Source organism: Loxodonta africana, chromosome 16, assembly GCF_030014295.1.
Source record: "Loxodonta africana isolate mLoxAfr1 chromosome 16, mLoxAfr1.hap2, whole genome shotgun sequence".
Lineage (NCBI taxonomy): Eukaryota > Metazoa > Chordata > Mammalia > Proboscidea > Elephantidae > Loxodonta > Loxodonta africana.
In genome coordinates this window covers 41,750,077-41,769,543 of record NC_087357.1, presented here as the reverse complement: position 1 = coordinate 41,769,543, position 19,467 = coordinate 41,750,077, and the positions used below count along the sequence as shown (strand labels likewise).

Genomic DNA, 19,467 nt, shown 5'->3' with positions numbered 1-19,467 from the left:
GTTGTGCACCTGTAAAAAACTGAATTGGCGAAAGTTATGTGATATTTGTATTTACAACAATGACAAAAAAAAAAAAAAAGAGTAGCTGCTGAGGCTGCTTATGTACAACCAAACCTCATGGGATTTGGTTCCTTGGTTTGGAGGTTTAGGGTCATGGTTTCATGGGACATCCCAACTAATTGGCTTAATAACATGTTCGGTACTTCTGTTCTACCTCCTGGCTTGATGTGTAGTGCCTGGGGTCTTAAAAGCTTGTATGGATCCTCCCAAGGCATAACAATTGGTCTCTATTCGCCTGGAACAACAGAAGAAGGAGAGTCAGGAATAGGAGGAGGATATGAAATGTGTGGCTAATTGCCTCCATGAACAACTGCCTCTTTTGCCATAAGACCAGAAGAACTGGATGGTGACCAGCTACCATTCCTGAGTATTTTGATCAAAGATTCTATAGAAGAATCTTCATCAAAAGGGAGAAAATGTAGAACAGAATTTCAAAATTTTCATGGACTCCAGACTTCCTGGAGCCATGAAGGTTGAATGAACCCTGAAATTGTTGCCCTAAGATAATCTTTAACCTTAAACCAAAAATATCCCCTGAAGTCTTCTTAAAACCAAGCAGTAGTTTAGCTTAACTAGTAAAAAATGTCTGCCTTGAGCATTATGCTCTGTTAAGAACTACCTATATGGGATCAAATTGACAACAGCAACTCAAAAGGGTAGATAGAAACCTAGGGGACAGTGAATTTATGTTAACAGGGGAGGAACAACTCAGAAAAGGAGAGTGAGAATAGTTGCACAACTCAAAGAATATAATCAGTGTCTCTAGGTGGTACATGTAAAAACTCCTGAGTTGGTGTATGTTTTGCTGTGTATATTCTCAACAACAAAATAAATAAAATTATATTTAAAAAATAATACCTTTAAGGATGTCTTAATAGGCTATGCTATGATAGAATATGCCATAGTTTATATATCTAGTCCCCAACATTGGGCATTTGGTTGTTTCCCCTCTTCCTTGTTTTTGCTATGCAAATACCATCTTGATAAAAAATCTATGACAACAACAACAACAACAAAAAGATCATTGTGTTTCTCCAACCACGTGGTAATACACACACACACACACACACACTTCTACTTGGCAACTACGAAGTAATTGTCTAGCTATTCCATACAATGCATAGCTCTACCAGTTTCTTACATTGAGCTGAAATAGATTTCTCTCTAAACTTCTTTTAATGGATCTGGTTCTATATTAGGGCCAGAGTCACCACTAATTTATATTGTACCTGTATGCAAATTAGAAAGAGTGTTCCCACTAAAAGAAAAAAGCCATACAAAATCGTACCCTTTATATGAGTTAGAAAAGGTGACCCTTCTTCCATCTGGACTTAACTCTCACCAAGGCACATGACTTGGCAAGTGAAATGTGAATCGAGTTTCAGCCCTCACTCTCTCCCTTCCTCTCCTCAAGTGGGCACTCGTGTAGTGAGCAGTCTGACAACTGGATGTGGCAGTTCTGCTTATGGCCATACAGAAAAATCCAAATCTTCATCTCTTATCCAGTTATATGCAAATTGCTTTTATATCCCTCTGAATCTTCTTAAGGCCAGATATCAACAGTTCCTCTTATTCTCATGTGATGTGATTTTAGCACTACTTAGAATCCATATTGCTCTTTGAACAAACTGATTTGACTACCTTCAGTTTAATGTTTGATACCCAGAGTTGAATACAGAAACACCCAGGTGTGGGGGAACCAGTATAATATGTAGTTGTTTCTATCAAATACATTATTCCATAGCCTATACTTTACTAGTAAAGCCCAATTACCTTTTTCAGTGGCCAGAGTATGCTCTTGAATTATGGAAACTACAGGGTTCTGAAGTCTCTGTGTCTTTCCTTTTCTGTGATGGCTAAGCCCCGTTTTTCATTAAATTTTGTTTTAAGATTTGTGCCATAATGTTAGCTTATTTGATATCTTTTTATATCAAAATTTGATATAATCTGCATATTTGTAATTATGCCTTCTGCACATTTAACAAAGTCATTAGCAAAATGTTGAACAAAACCTGATGTCAATATCCTGAGATCCAGTACCTCAGTGGGTCTCAAAATACAGTTCCCAGATCAGCAGCAACAGTATCACCTGGGAACTTGTTAGAAATGCAAATTCTTGGGCTCCACCTGCCAAATCAGGAATTCTAGGTGTGGGACCCTGCAGCCTATGTTTGAATAGACTGTTCAGGAGATTCTGATACATGATAAAGTTTGAGAACCACCATATTACATGAACCTCTCCATAATATTGACTTAAATCAATAAGTTGTAATCACCAACTCCTCACTTATCAACATGGTTAGATTCCAAAGACCAGGTTGTTATGCAAAAATTAACATTATGTGAAAATGGAAGATGACCACATCAGACCACAAAATAGAGGATGTCTGCATCATTGGATAACAGCCAAATTACACCATTGCATAACTGCTAAATTGCAACGTTATGTATATGCCAAATAATGTCATTACATAACTGTCAAATTACATCATTACAAAGCTGCCAAACCATTGAGAATCATGGCCCAGCCAAGTTGACAGATAACCTTAACCATCACAGCCAGTGTTACTCTTGCCTCACACTTCGGTGTTCATTACTGCCAGACGTACATCATTAATGTACAAAATAGTGGGATAGATTTTTTTACTGTTGTCATAAATGCAGAATGTCACATCATAACAAGAAGATAGTTGATAAGTGAGGAGTAGGTGTATTCAGAATCCTATGGGTAAGGTTTTATAATTATTAATTCCCTAATTGAATCTAATTCATATTTTGATGTTTTGCTTAAAGTTATAAAAAGCCTTGTCAGATGCCTTGTTGGCATATAAAGATAATAATGACCATTTGAATTTTCCTCATCTACCAGTCTGTTTACTCTTCCAAAGAGGAAAATAATACTACTCTGACTGGTTCTTAATAAACCCATATTGGCTCATAGTAATCACTTTCTCTTCAAGAGGCTCAGAAACCATTACTTAATAGCCTGTGACTCTTTATTGGGATCAACAAGACTAGTGGTCTGACGTGCGCTAGCAAAAGATCCAGAGTCCAAGGAAGTCAGGTTGCAGGGATCAGGAACTCATACTGAAAACTGCGAAACTACCAGAGATCCTGGGCAGCTCAGGAAAGGGAGCTTCAGTCAAAGATTTTAAGCAATAGGAGGTGAGTTTGAGTGACAAGCATGGAATATGAGCGTCAAGAATGGCCTTTGTTCCGAGTGAGATTTTTCTTTTATTTGGCTTGATCAGAAAGCAAAATGTTTTTTTCCATCCTCATTACTTTATAAAAATGTTACACAATGTGAACAAATTGAAAAAGAGCAGCAAAAGAAACCCACAGTCACAAGAAAGGAAATACCCAGGATTAGAAAAGAAATAAATGAAACAGAAAAACAGTAGAAAGAATCAACAAGACTAGAAGTTGGTTCTTTGAGAGGATGAATAAAATAGACAAACCACTGGCCAAATTGACAAAAGAAAAGATAGAGAAGATGCAAATAACCAAAATAAGAAATGAAATAGGTAACATTACAACAGAACCAACTGAGATAAAAAGAATCATAACAGAATACTGTGAAAAACTGTACACAAACAAATGAGAAAACCTAGAAGAAATTTACACATTTCTAGAAACACACTGTCTACCTAAACTAACAAACTAAAGTAGAAGATTTGCACTGGGTTTTTTGGTGGGAACAAAAGAAGAAATTGAAGAGATCATAAAAAAAACCTCCCAGCAACAACAAAGAAGCCCTGGCCCAGACAGCTTCACTGGAGAATTCTACCCAACATTCAGAGAAGACTTGATACCTATTCTACTCAAACTATTCCAGAACATGGAAAAGGAAGGAATACTCCTGAATTCTTCTGAAGCCAACATAACCTTGATACCAAAGCCAGGCAAAGACACCACTAAAAAAGAAAATTATAGACCAATATCTCTCATGAATATAGAAGTAAAAACTCTCAACAAAATCTTAACCAACAGAATTCAACAGCATATCAACAAAATAGTACACCACATCCAAATGGGATTCATACCACGTATGCAAGAATGGCTTTTAACACTACAAAATCAATCAATGTAATTCACCACATGAATAAAACAAAGGAAAAGAATAACATGATCATCTCACTTAATGCAGAAAAGGAATTTGATAAAGTCGAACACCCATTCTTGATAAAAACTCTCAGCAAAATAGGAATCAAAGGGAAATTCCTAAACATAATTAAAGGCCATTAAAAAAAAAAAGTTACCGTCAAGTCTATTCCAACTCATAGCCACCCTATAGGACCGAGTAGAACTGCCCCATAGGGTTTCCAAGGAGCGGCTGGTGGATTTGAACTGCCAGTCTTTTGGTTAGCACCCAAGCTCTTAATCACTTTGCCACCTAGGGCTCCTAATTAAGGGAATATATGCAAAACCAACAGTCAACATTATTCTCAATGGAGAGAGACTGAAAGCATTCCCACTGAAAATGGGAACTGGACAAGAATGCCCTTTATTACCACTTTTATTCAATATTGTACTGGAAGCCCTAGCTAGGGCAGTAAGGCAAGATAAGGAAATAAAAGAAATCCAAATTGGTAATGAAGAAGTAACTTACCCCTATTTGCAGATGACATGATCTTATTTTATGCATAGGATACCCCAGAAACTCTATAAGAAAGCTACTGGAACCAATGGAAGGATTTAGCAAAGTGGCAGGGTAGAAGATTAACATTTAAAAATTAGTCGGCTTCATCTACACTAACCAAAAGAACTCCAAATAGGAAATCAGGAAAAAAATACCACTTACAATAGCCCACCAAAAGAGTAAATACCTGGGAATAAACCTAACTAGGGACATAAAAGACATACAAAGAAAACCAAAAAACTCTACTGCAAGAAACCAAAAGAGACGTGCATGAATGGAAAAACATACATGCTCATGGATAGGAAGACTTAACACTGTGAAAATGACAGTCTACCCAAAGCAACTTACAGGTATAATGCAATCCAGATCCAAATTCCAACCACATTCTTTAACGAGATGGAAAACTTAATCACCAACTTCAAATGGAAAGGAAAAAGGCCCCAGAAAAGTAAAGAATTAAAAGAAGAACAAAGTAGGAGGCCTCACACTCCCTTGCCTGAGAACCTACGATAACAGCCACGGTAGTCAAAGTATCCTGGTATTAGTGCAACAATGCCTAATCTATGGCACAAATAGACTGTCAAACATAACTAAAAAAGCACAAACAACAGACGATAAACTGGACAGTCAGAACTTCCTGAAAATCAAATACTTAATGTTCATCAAAAGACTTTCCCAAATGAGAATGTGCAGACTGGGAAAAAATACTGGCTACGGCATATCTGACAAGGATCTAATCTCAAAAATTTGTGGAAAACTTCAATAACTCAACAACAAAAAGACAAACAACCCAGTTAAAAAATGGGCAAAAGACATGACCAGGCACTTCACCAAAGAGGACATCCAGGCAGCCAGCAAATACATGAAGAGGCGCTTTCAGTCATTAGCTATTGGAGAGATGCAAATCAAAACTACAGGGAGATACCATCTCATACTGGTAATAATGGCACTGATCAAAAAAACAGAAAACAACAAATGCTGGAGAAGCTGTGGGAAGATTGGAACTCTCATATACCATTGGTGGGAATGTAAAATGGTACAACCACTATGGAAAATGGTACGGTGCTTCCTCAAAAAAAAAAAAAAATTATACATATTTCCTTAGATCTCAGAATGTCAATTTTCAGGTAGAGACAAATAGCACATCCAGCTGAAGTAGGGGAGATGAAAAGTTGGAAATAGTTTAGTTCCTGACATTCTTATATATCTCATCCATCTTTTAATTTTTGTTTTTCTGATGATGAACTAGCACTGATCCATCTATGTGATCACTTGTTTTTCCTGATAGTGTAGTGATGCCCTTTTCCCTGGCATTCTTTGTGAGTAGTAACACACGTAAACTATCATGAGCTAAAATTTCAGTAATTATGAAACACAGTTTTTCTCCATGTAAAGTTAACTCATTTATTGGAAGATTCGTTCACATATTTAATGAGAGCCTATTACATGTTACACCCTGGGACATCAAAGATGAATTGGACTTCAGGGATCTCATAGTCTGTTTGCCTGTGTAGGAGACAGATACTTAAATAACTACAGTAGAATATAATAAATTCTTTTTACAAGTATATATAACACGAAGAGAAGGTGCAATTAATTTTACATATCATGAGGTTGAGAAGATTGACTTTACAGTAGAAGTGAAATTTGGTTTGGGCCTTAAAGGTGAATAAGATTTCATGAAGCAGAAAAGCAAGAACAGGCATTCTGAGAAGGAATAGCATAGGTGAAAGCATTGTGATGAAAGATTGCATAGGGAATCTTCAAACAGTTTTGTATTATTTCAGCATAATCATGAGAGTATTAAAAGATGTGGCTGAAAAAAATTAGACTCCAGAATGCTTTAACTTTATTTTTTAAGCAGTGGAGATCCTGAAGCATTTTAATTAAGACAGTGGCGTGATGGTATCTGTGTCATAGAAAATTAAGTCTGGTGTCATGTGGAAATTGAACTGCAATGAGGGAGAGACTAAAAACAGGCAGACCTACTAGAAGACGATTGAACTTTTTCATGTGAAAAATAGAAAAAAAGCTTGACCTTGGGCAGTGAAAGTGAAGAGAAGGAAACAAAAAGGGAATACATAAAATTAGTGAATGAGTAAAGGTACAATTTGATAGTGCTGAATGGTTAGAATCAGAGACTCACACAGTGGAAGAGACCTAGAGAATGCATCCTGTGGTTAACATCAAGAAGCTAAATAGCCTTGAGAGAGGGACAGGAGCTGGTTGAATGGACACGGGAAATACAGTGTGGAGTGGAGGAGTGTGCTGTCATATTATAGGGAGAGCAACTAGGGTCACATAACAATGTATGTGTAAGTTTTTGTATGAGAAACTCACTTGAATTATAAACTTTCACTTAAAGCACAATTAAAAAAAAAAAAGAAAATACATTTATTGGCCCCATCGTATTTAGAACAAAGGAGAATGAAGAAAACCAAAGACACAAGGAAAACATCAGTCCAAAGGACTAATGGACCACGTGAACCACAGCCTCCATCAGCCTGAGCCCATAGCAACTAGATGGTGCCTGGCTATCACCACTGACCACTCTGACAGGGATCACAACAGAGTCCTGGACACAGCAGGAGAAAAATGTAGAACAAAATGCAAATTCACAAAAAAACTAGACTTACTGGTCTGACGGAGACTGGAGGAATGCCCAAAACTACAGCCTGCTAACCCAGAACTGAAGCAGCTCCAGAAGTCTACCTTTCAGCCAAAGAGTTGACAGGCCTATAAAATAAACAAAGACAAGAAAGCAGGAAGGGACAGGAAACCTGGATGGATGGACACAGGGAACCCAGGGTGGAAAGGGAAAGGGGGAGAGTGCTGACACATTGTGGAGATTGCAACCAATGTCACAAAACAATTTGTGTATAAATTTTTGAATGAGAAACTAGTTTGCACTATAAACGTTCACCTAAAACCCAGTAAAATTTTTTTTAAAAAAGAAGTTAAATAGTTTTGAGTTACAGTACAGCAGTATCAGAGAAGGAGGGGGAAGAGGAAGGAAAGAGAGAAAAGAGAAGGGACTTAACCGCCCGGGGGAGATAGTTAATTCAGCTCAACACAGAAGAGTTGAAAATGCTGATCACCTGCAGAATGCCACACCCACAGTAAAAGATCTACAAACGTCTCTGTTGAATAAATTAACAAAGCAAGAAGTCTCCATAATAAAAGTCTACATTAATCTCTTCTGGAGTTCTCCTACCATTTTTACCAAAAGTTCTTATGACCAGCTGATACCGCTGTACTTTAACTCAAGATCATTTAACTTCCTAGTGTCAATATTACTGATGATTATTTCCTTTATAAAAATCCTTCATCTATATGATGACTGAGTTTAAATTACTCTTTAACTTGATCTGTTCTAAGCTGAACAGCCATGTTTTCTTTAATGTTTCCTTGTGGGTTATTTTCACTCCCTTTTTTGTCATTTTTCTTTGAATCTTTTCCTGTTTTTCTACTTTTTTAACCTATACTAGGTCAAACTTGGAAACCCTGGTGGCGTAGTGGTTAGGTGCTACGGCTGCCAACCAAAGGGTTGGCAGTTCGAATCCGCCAGGCGCTCTTTGAAAACTCTATGGGGCAGTTCTACCCTGTCCTATAGGGTTGCTATGAGTCAGAATCGACTCAACAGCACTGGGTTTGTTTTGGTTTTTTGGAGGTCAAACTTGGAAACCCACACAGGTGGTGTAGTGATTAAGAGCTACCTCTGTAACCAAAAGGTCGACAGTTCGAGTCCATCAGGTGCTCCTTGGAAACTTAGGGGGCAGTTCTACTCTGTCTTGTAGGGTCTCTTTGAGTCAGAATCGACTTGATGGCGGTGGGTTTGGTTTGGTTTTTTTGGAGGTCAAACTTGATAAGATGGCTAGGTTCAGCAATGTAGAATCATACAGACTGATACAGAATGTTTCTTAAGTCCTTTCAAATCAGTCATTAGGTGATCTGAGCACATTTCAGGCGTTGAGACTTTGGTTGCGGTCCTGGTTCTGCCTCTAGCTTGGGCAAGGGGCCTTGGACAAACCATCAGCTGTCGAGAGGCCTCAGTTTTTCCTGTAAAGTAGTGGACTTGGAATTGATAATTTCCAAGATATGTCCTAGCTCTAAGATTCAAAGGCAGTAAAATGTTAGGGCAATGAAGAGTGTGGGGCTCTGGAGTCATACATTTATTAACTAACTCATTCATGCCTACTTTGTGCGTGCATTTAAGGGATACAGTGATAAAACAGAAAAGGTCCTTACCCTCTTGGGGTTTAAGCCCAGTGGGGAGGCAGTCATTAAACAAATAACCTCCCTAATAAATATAACTATAAATAGTTAAATTCTATAAAATAAAAATACGTCATACTGTGAGAAAATATAAGAAATAGACCTAATTCAGATTTAAAAAAAAAAAAATTGTAGAGTGAAAATAGGGTCTATACGTGAATGAAGTGGATACTTTCGGTTAACTTGACATAACCAGAATGCTAGTTAGCTATGTGGTTGGAGAAAGTTAAGAACACACCCAGGAATGCACACATTGGCATTGCAAGTGTAGCCCTGCTGAAAGCTGCCTTGAACCTTTAATTCTATTTATAGATTTTGTTTAAGTTCAAGAGAAGTTGTTTTCTTAGTTGGAGGAGCATTGGTCAAGGTTGGCATGAGGCTGATGTTCTAAATGTATGTATTTTGTTTTATACTTGTTATGTATTGGGCCTCAGTATAGGTACTTCACAAATGTGAGTGTGTAGAAGAAAAGATAAAAATGTCCTCTAAACAAATTGCTACAAGGATGTCTCAGAAATGCTGCATATCACTGAAAAAACAGAATATTTCCAGAGCATTAGGCAATCAGAAAGACCCTACTCCATAATAGACCTAGAGTGTACTTTCTCATACATTCTATATCCTACAGATACACAAATGAGGTTATCAAATCATAAGATTTTTCCTTATAGGCATCAGAAAAGCTGCCCACTGAGAGTACTGGCACCTATTTCACTGGTGACCTTGGTCTGTCTTCATTTTGGATAAAGCTGTCCCCACCTCAAAAAGAAAAAGATAAAGCCTCTTAACAGGTTTTGTGTGTGTGTGTGTGTGTGGCTGTGACCTCAGGGCTTCTAATTCTAGCCTGAAAAAAGACCTATACTGCAAAATAAAAGGGTTTAGGGAAATCATGTAGATGGTATGAGAAGAATGTTTTAATGTCTTTTTTAAAAATAAACTGGATGCTGTTATACTAATTGGATATCTGAATTTGTTCTTTTTTTTTTTTAACTATCAGATTGAGGGTACTTTGCCAGTGTCTAAACTCAGGAAAGGGAGAGGACTAATACAACTTTACATAATAGTGGGGGATGAATATAGAGAGGCAGTGGTCCTGGAGGCCTGCATCCCACTGCTGCCCACCACATGTAACAGAGTATGGGTCTAAGAACCGAGAATTCTAAATCTAAGACTCCTGACTTCCCAGGCATGAAGTTCTTCTTGCAGCCACCAGAATAACCACCAGATGGTGCACTTAGTCGTTCACTCTAATGACATGTCTGGTTCACACAGGATACTTTACATAGCCAAAATTTGAGTTCCACCTAGCTACTTCAGATCTAGCAAGGAATGGAATTATAGGAAATCTCTTCGATATGCAAACTGATGGTATTCATATTCAGTAATTTTATTTAGTTACAAAATTATATAAACCTGCTGTTATCCACAGAGCCCTAGTGGCACAGTGGTTAAAGAGCTCAACTGCTGACCAAAAGTTTGACAGTTCACATCCACCAGCCACTCCTTGGAAACCCTATGGGGCAGTTCTCCCTCTGTGCTATAGAGTCACTGAGTCGAAAGTGACTCGACAGCAACAGGTTTTGTTTTGTTCTGTTATCCATAAGCAAGGTTTGAGATTTTCCCTAACCTCCTCACCCTCCCATTCAATCTTTGGTCAAACTTTTGGTCTATTTACTCTGACTCTGGACATACTTTCTTCTTCTTTCCTCACCCCGCGATTGTTCTACCTGCTCTGTTTAGCTGTTGCTCAAATTATTCACGTTCCCTCCTTTACAGGAAAGATAACTGTCTGCCTAGGACAAGATTACTTAAGGACTTATTCCCTCTGTGTTTGATTTCAGGGCAGGTTTTATATTTTCATGCCAGGATAAGTACTTACGACTTGACTTCTTAGTAATTTTCCTTTCCCAATTGCCAAACTCTGTATATCTGTGTATAGATCCTGAGGGCAGAAAGGGCCTGTTTTCCCACTAAAAAAAAAAAAAAGTTTTATATATGTATGTATACAAATAACTCATGTTTTTACCTATAGATATTCTTTATTTATTCTCTTAAAACTATATGGATTGCCAATTTGGAAGGCAAATTTTTGTTACTATAATCACAGCTTACGCAGCATGTTTTTTTGTTTTCAGTTTCATCTAAATTAATTCAGGCTCATCTTCTCCCCACTTAGGCTGTGCGTTAGTTATCTAGTGGTGCTATAACAGAAATACCACAAGTGGATGGCTTTAACAAAGAGAATTTTATGCTGTCACGGTCTAGGAGGCTAGAAGTCTGAATTCAAGGTGCCAGCTCCAGGGGAAGGGTTTCTCTCTCTGTCAGCTCTACAGGAAAGAAATCAACCTTCCCCTGTCGGGGAGCTTCTTAGCACAGGGATCCCAGGTCTAAAGGATGCGCTCTGCTCCCAGCACTGCTTTCTTGGCGATATGAGGTCCCCCCTGTCTCTCTGCTAGCTTCTCTCTTTTATATCTCAAAAGAGATTGGCTTAAATTGTAGGTTAATTTTGTAGATTGAGTCTGCATAACTGCTGCTAATCCCATCTCGTTAACTTCCTAGAGATGGAATTTACAACACATAGGAAAATCACATCAGATGACAAAATGGTAGACAGTCACACAATACTGGGAATCATGACCTAACCAAGTTGACAGATATTTTGGAGAAAAAAAAAAATATATCAAATCCATAACAGGCTGAAACAGCAGTTTTACTATATTGTTATAATAGACATTCTCAATGAAATCAGACTATCTTTCTCTCTAATCTTTCTCTTAAAGTATTTAAAACTTGGAATAATTTATTATTAAGTTCAATACTCTAGCAGAAAATAAGAGGAAATTGGTACATCATGAAGTTATTTTGTTTTTATAAACGAAATGGTCAAATTGGAAACATTTAGAAAACAAAGATTTAGAATAGCCTGCTTCAAAAAAAAAATACCTTTAGAAAGGTTTTTTTAATGTATTTTTAAATATATTATTAGAGTGGTTAAGAGATGAGCTGCTAACCAAAAAGTTGGCAATTCAAATCCACGAGCCACACCTTGGAAACCCAATGGGGCAGTTCTACCTTGTCATGTAGGGTTGCTATGAGTTGAAATCAACTTGGCAGCAATGGGTTTGGCTTGATTTTCTTGGTATTAGAAGACCAGGATTAGAGAGAGAGAGAGAGAGTTGTGTGACCCTTAATGGCATGGCTAAATAAGAAGCACAAAGATATAATAATAAGGAAGTAGGCATTATTTTAAAAATATAAAAAGATGACCTAAGGGAGGAAAATCTTAAAATATAACAAATTATATATAAAATGAGAACCTGGACAAGCCAAGAAAGAATTTAAAGAAGATACTTTAAGGAATTCCAAAGATTAGCCCCCAATTCTTTAAAAACTTCAAAGATTAAAATCCACCTCAAGAATTATTGGGACTGTTGTTGTTAGCTGCTGTTGAGTCAGCCCCCAGCACAGGGCAGCGCCATGCACAACAAAATAAAACGCTGCCAGGTCCTGCATCATTCACATGACCGGTTGCAGATCAGACCATTGTCATCTGTAGGGTTTTCACTGGCTGATTTTCAAAAGTACTTTGCCAGACCTTTCTTCTTAGTTCATCTTAGTCTAGAAGTTCCCCTGAAACCTGTTCAGCATCATAGCAACTCGCAAGTTTTCACTGACAGTTGGGTGGTGGCTACGCATGAGGTGCATTGGTCAGAAATCAAACCCAGGTCTCCTGCATGGGAGGTGAGAATTCTACCTCTAAACCACCATGTCCCCATTGGGACCAGTAGACAATATTAATAGAAATGAATTTTTTGTATTACTATTTATTAATTCATTTAGCACATTTATTGATTGCTGTATGCTATGCTTGGGGGATGTAAAGCCAAAAGAAATTATCTCTACTTTCTAGGCACTTGTTGTTTAGTGAAGAGCTCACAGTTTTTCTTAAAGAAGACATTATGATGTATTCTCACTCACCCCCAATTCCTTTGAAATAAATGCACTAAGTAGTTGTAAGCACGCAGAATGTTCTAGACTTGCACTGTCCAGCAGCCACATGTGGCTATTAAGTTTAAATTAACTAAAAATTCATTTCCTCAGTTTACTGGCCACATTTCAAGTGCTCAGTAGCCAAACATACCTACTGGTTACTCTATTGTAAACAGCACAGATATGAAGCATTTATTTCCATTATTGCAGAAACAGTTCTGTGGGACAGTGCCATTCTAGAGGCAATCAAGTTAGATAATGTATACATTACCAAGAGATGGTAACATTCCCTTATTTATTTGTTTAGGTTTCATTCATTCACTTCGGAAAGTCACTGAATACTCACTGTGTATCAAGCATTGTGCTAGGTGACAGGGATGTAGACATGAAAGCATAGTCCCTACCCTTGGGGAGTTCATGGTCTGATGGGAGCCCAGCTAGGCAAATAATTATAAGATAGCAAAATAAGTTCTAAAGTTAGGATATGCACAGGAAGTGCAATGAGAGTACAGAGGAAGGACCTAACCCAACCAGGAGGGAGAATTGAAGTGTTCCCGCAGAAGATGATGATTGAATTGAGGGATAAGTCAGAGTTATCCAGGTGGAAAAGAAGAGGAAGGATGCTCTGGGCAGAAGGATCAAAGGTACTGTGGAAAGAGACTACGCTATATGCAGGGAAGTACAGGTAATTTTGTATTGCAGTGCAGTGGATCACTTTTATGTGGCTTTTTTTCTAGACTTGGTCTTGTAACTCCCACCCAAGTGATTGGGTAGGACTGTGAGATATGGTAATTGTATCCCACCAAGGGGATTGAAATGAGCCACTCCAGACATGGGAGAGATAAGATACCACCACCACCAAGGAAGGATAGCCAGGAGCCAGCACATCCTTTGACCTAGGCTCCCTGCGCTGAGAAGCTCCTGGAAGTAGAAGGCAGAGAGCAGTAACACTGAAGGCAATAAGAAGTGATGGGCGGAGACCCAGCACCAGGAGACCATAATTCAAAGGGATCAGTTCTTCTTTGGTCTTCCTTGTTCATTGTCCAGCATTATAGGCAGTCTTTTTTATACGCTTTATGTGTATATAAGGGAGCCCTGGTGGCTCAGTAATGGACCTCTGGTTGCACAGTGGTTAAGAGCTATGGCTGCTAGCCAAAAGGTGGGCAGTTTGAATCCACCAGCTGTTCCTTGGAAACCCTATGGGGGCAGATCTCCTCTGTCCTATAGGATCGCCGTGAGTCAGAATTGACTCGACAGCAACAGGTTTGTTTTGTTTGGTTTGGGGGCTCAGTGGCTAAGCACTCAGCTGCTAAACACAAGGTCAGTGGTTGGAACCCACCAGCCACTCTCAGGGAGAACGACGAGGCAGTCCGCTTCTGTAAAGATTACAACTTTGGAAACCCTGTGGTACAGTTCTACTCTGTCCTACAGGGTCACTATGAGTCGGAATTGACGCAACGGCAGTGGATTTTTGGTTTAGATGTGTATATATACATGGTAATGGTAGAAGTTGAACTAACATTTAACAGCCCTGCTTGGAGACCACTAAGGATTCCTGCTGAGTTGTTACTTGGAGACATTAGCCTGAGACTGTGGCCAAAAAAGCCAACAAAGTGCTGAATGATCTTCAGAAAATTATTTTTTAAATTAGAAAACACCACTACTTTTAACAGACTACTAAAATTTTGCTTACCATTTTTCAATTAAGATCTGATAATACTAGATAAACAAAGCTCAGTTATCTGTTAGGGGGTGTAGAGATGCCACTGTGTGAAGATTATGTGAAGAGACGGTGATGTAAGTTATACTAAATAATAAAAAATGCAGTAGATTTGCTCGCTAAATCTTGGTTTTCCAGAAATAGGGACCTGAGAAAGGTATGTAAGTTTGATTAGATATTTAGTACCTAGCAGAGAACCCAGAAATAAGGGTGAGAAAAATGTGCACTTTAAACAACCAAAAGGTTACTCATACTCAAAAGGTACGTATATTCAAAGGCATTTATAAAACCCATGTACCTTACTTGTGAGAGAAGCCCTTGCTCAGGCTCTGTTTGCTCTTATTTTAGACATAATTCTGATAATTGATTAGCTGGATTACTAGCACAAGAAGATTAAAGATAATATACTAATAAGAGCAATGAGTGAGAGAGCAGGTAGTAAGAATTTGTTAAAACTGCAAAAGAGAAGGCAGAACAGTTACAAAAGCTAGACACAAGACTCAAACAGCACAGCATTAGAGCTACTTAACGTAACAGAAGAATTGTTGTCTTTGAATTATGGTGTTGGCGAAGAATACTGAATATGCATGGACTGCTAGAAGAACAAATAAGTCTATCTTGGAAGAAGTGCAGCCAGTATACTCCTTAAAAGCGAGGATGGCAAGACTTCATCTCACGTACTTGGGATGTGTTATCAGGAAGAACCAGTCTCTGGAGAGGGAGGGACATCGTGCTTGGTAAAGTAGAGGGTCAGCAAAAAAGAGGAAGATTGCTCAACGAGATGGATTGGCACAGTGGCTGCTACAGTGGACTGAAACATAGCAACGATTGAGAGGATGGCGTAGAAACGAGGCAGTGTTTTGTTCTTTTGTACAGAGGGTTACTGTGAGTCAGAAGTGACTTGATGGCATCTAACAACAACTACAATGTAACAGAAAACAGCTCTAAGTACCATAGGGTCTCCTGGGAATTTTACTGTATTGTATAGAATAAAAAGTGTTCTTAATGATGACCCACAGAAGTAGATTTAAATATTTAGCATACTCTTTAAATTAAAAAAAAAAAAACAAGGGAAGTGTATGATACATTTTAGAATTACATCAAAAAATGCTTAAGATTGCCACTCTGGAAAATAGTTTGACAGTTTCTTAAAAAGTTAAGTGTAGAATTACCATATAACTCCACGATTCCACTCCTAGGTATATATACCCAAAGGAATTGAAAACAGAACTCAAACAAGTACACTCATATTTATATCAGAACTATTCATGATAACCAAGGCGAAAATAGCTCAGATGGCCATCAGTAGGGAATGATTGGATAAACAAATTGTGGTTTATGGTGACTATCACTCAGCCATAAAAAGAAGTGAAGTACTGATACATACTGCAATGTGGATGACGTGTGGATGAACCTCTAAAACATTAAGCTAAGTGAGAGAATCCAGACACAAAAGGCTACATATTATATGATGCCATTTACATGAAATATACAGAATTAGATAAATCCATACAGACAAATACAGATTGGTTGTTGCCAGGGGCTGGGGGGAGGGAGAAACTGCTTAAGAGGTAAGAGATTTTACTTTGGAACAATGGGAATGATTCGGAACTAGATAGAAGTTTGGTTGCACAACATTGTCGCTGTACTAAATGCCACTGAATTGTTCACTTTAAAATAGTTAATTTTATGTTATGCGAATTTCACTTCAATAGTTTTTTTATGCTTAGACTTAAAAAAATTTTTTTTGATGCTTAAGCAAAAATTACCGTTATCTTAAAAGCAACAGTAATGACAAAAACTTACTTAGACCTCTTCATTCCACAGAGATGCCAGATAAATTAAGCTCTGCAAGGATTTTAGATATTTATTGTTTTTAATTGTTGATTTTGAGCCTTTCTAAACTATATTTCCCACAGAATAAACTTAAGAATTATTTTCGTTATCCCAAGAACTATATCAGCTGAAAATTTAAATGCCTTCTAAAATATTGGTTCAGATAAATTCACAAATGGAAAACTTGTAATGTTCTCTAAGAAAAGTAGGGTATCAGTGAGGAGGGAGAACGATTGCAGGCTTTTTTATTCTTATCAGAGACGCTTGCAGGTAAAAGGATAGTCTTTTTTATAAACTAGAAGTCTTTTGTCTTCAAAATAACTAATATTGGAATTGTCCTCAGCTTACTAAACAAATTATATTAAAAGTATTAAAATTTTTAAAAGCCAGAAAAAATTGTTGGAAAAGATCTTTCGAAAGGAAAAAAACAAGATATCTTTTTAGCTGTTAAAGAAGAGCCAGGATTCCTTTATTAAAAAAAAAACAAAACAAAACAATTATTAAAAGGCATGAACAGACATTCCTGCATCATCCTGATTTTGCTGCCTTAAAACATTTTACTTCTTGTCTGCATGTAAAGCTGACTTCTTTCCTTGGTGTCTGCCTTTTATTGCTGTTGGCTAGAAGTGGGATTTTTACAGAGCATATGCTGTATGTAACAAAGCAGATGCTTAGAAGTATGTTGACAGCCATGGAATTGGTATAGTTTCAAAATGCTTGTGTAATCGTTCACCTGAGGCTAAAAAGAGTCAGAAAACCTTCCTTGATTGAAGTGTATTACTACTCTTGAACTTTATGTAGGATAACCCTTCTAAATTTATTGTAATTAAGGATTACGGTGATTAAATGGCAGATTAGAAATTTAAAATTATTAGAATATTTGTGGTAATGGGTGTGGAGAATGTTCTCAATAGTAGAAATCGATGATTATACACAGTCTTCCTCTGAAATGGTTAAGTGTAAATATTATAATACATTTGTAATGAGTGGAAATTAATTTAGTGGTTAATCTTTGTATATTTTGCCATCTTGTTTAATTTTTTTATTCTTTTCTTTTTGAAATAGTGTTTGCCAGCTCTGAGCCTGTGCCAGGATTCCAGGGGGATACCCTGCAGCTAGCATTCATTGATCTCAGACAAGTAAGATATAATAATGTGCTTTTCATTTATTGCCTTGTACCTCTTCCCCTTTTTTTTTTCCCTTTTAAAGCTGTAAGAATTCTTGTTTGCCTTGAAACAACCTCTCTTTTAAAAAAAAAATGTTTCCTTGATAACTATGTATTTGACACTTCTCTCTGAACTTAAATCTAGTCATCCTCTCAACTTCATGGCTCAATCTCATCGGTGAATATTTAATTTAGTCATTACCTGCTAAAGACATAACTAAACGATAACTTTGTACTTTGGTTTAATGACACTTAAAGTTTATATTACTTTGTAATGATTTCATGGTCATATATGAAAGTTTATATTATTTTGTAATGATTTCATGGTCATATATGAAAATTGGTAATCACGTTAATGTCAGAACCTAAGTTATACGTAAATTACTACAACCAGAAAGGAGCCCTGTGCTTAAAATTTCATCAGTGATAAGAATGCTACTTATGAATTTTTTGTATGCCTCCAGATAAAGGGATAAAACTAGTATTTGAAAGTATTTATATGATCCCTTTCTGGTCACATAACCCCAAGTTTAAAACAAATATGATGATTTTTTATCTCTTCTATTCATTTTACTACTTCTTTGATATCTCTACTTTATTATCATTTTCTTTATTTTACCCTTTTTTCTATTCTCATATTTTTTTCTTCTTACTCTTTTCTTCATCTTTGCCCTTCTTCTTTTTTCTTTTTCTTTCTTAATTCTAGGGTTAAGGGACTTAATAAAACTGGGGAGGCACTCGGGTGTGGAGGAGGGGAAGATTTGAGTTAAAGGGCTCAGGAGTACTAGAACTGACAACAGGAATAACTGCTGCCCGTAGCAAGAAGGACCACATGGAGATAGAATTAAGTTAAAGCCACTGTCTATTAATAAATCTATTAATGGTGCTGTCTCCTTTGGGGGATGGAGATGACTGGAGATGAGCCTCCACCATTGATATGAGCAGGCTCTAACACAGTAATGTTGGGAGCAGGACCAGTTGGAGTAATTAAAGATCTCTGATTTCAGTAAAAGTTTGAGAATAGAGGTGTTTTTGCTCTAATTCCAAACCAGTATTTAGTAAGTATTTGTTGACTGCTATGTATTTGTGGAAACCCTGGTGGCACAGTGGTTAAGAGTTCAGCTGCTAACCAAAACGTCTGCAGTTCAAATCCACCAGGTGCTCTTTGGAAACCCTATAGGACAGTTCTACTCTGTCCTGTAGGGTTGCTATGGGTTGGAATCGACTCAATGGCAATGGGTTTTTATTGGGATGTATTTGTTATTTGGAGAAGAGGAATGTGATTGAAGCCAACACATAAGTAATATGAGATAATTTCAGCCTTATGGAGCTTAAAAATTCTTCAGAGAAGCAAAACACCACAAACTGATTGGGAAGCCTTATAAGACAGTGAATCATGTGGAAATAACTGTTATATCTTCAAGTCAGGTTTAGAAGGAAACTGGAAAAGCCATCCCTGTCTCAATTATGTCTGTAAAGCACTGAATATATGAAATATATTCATATTTGTTTCTGTTTGCAATCAATCCTCAGATATTATGTCAAACAAGGAACATTGTTTTGGATAATCTAGATTTATAGATGATTAGCCTTGCTGAGCTGGGAAACCAAAAAATCAGTTGCCATTGAGTTGACTCCAACTCATGGACATCCCCCACGGATGTCAGAGCTCTGTGCCCGACAGGCACGATCGGATTTTCAGTGTCTGATTTTTCGGAAGTAGATCATCAGAACTTTCTTCCAAGGTGCCTCTGGTTAGACACGAAGAATTACGAAATTTAT

General features: G+C 37.4%; 1 protein-coding gene across 3 annotated transcripts in view; it reads left to right on the top strand.

Moving 5' to 3' along the window:
* Window positions 1-19,467, top strand: part of EXOC6 (exocyst complex component 6) — a 243,138-nt gene that overhangs the window by 186,185 nt on the left and 37,486 nt on the right. For all 3 annotated transcript variants that reach the window (XM_023546920.2, XM_023546921.2, XM_003409007.4), the window contains one exon: window positions 17,586-17,659. In XM_023546920.2, coding sequence (XP_023402688.2) covers window positions 17,586-17,659 — 74 coding nt within the window. The remainder of the gene's footprint in view (window positions 1-17,585; window positions 17,660-19,467) is intronic.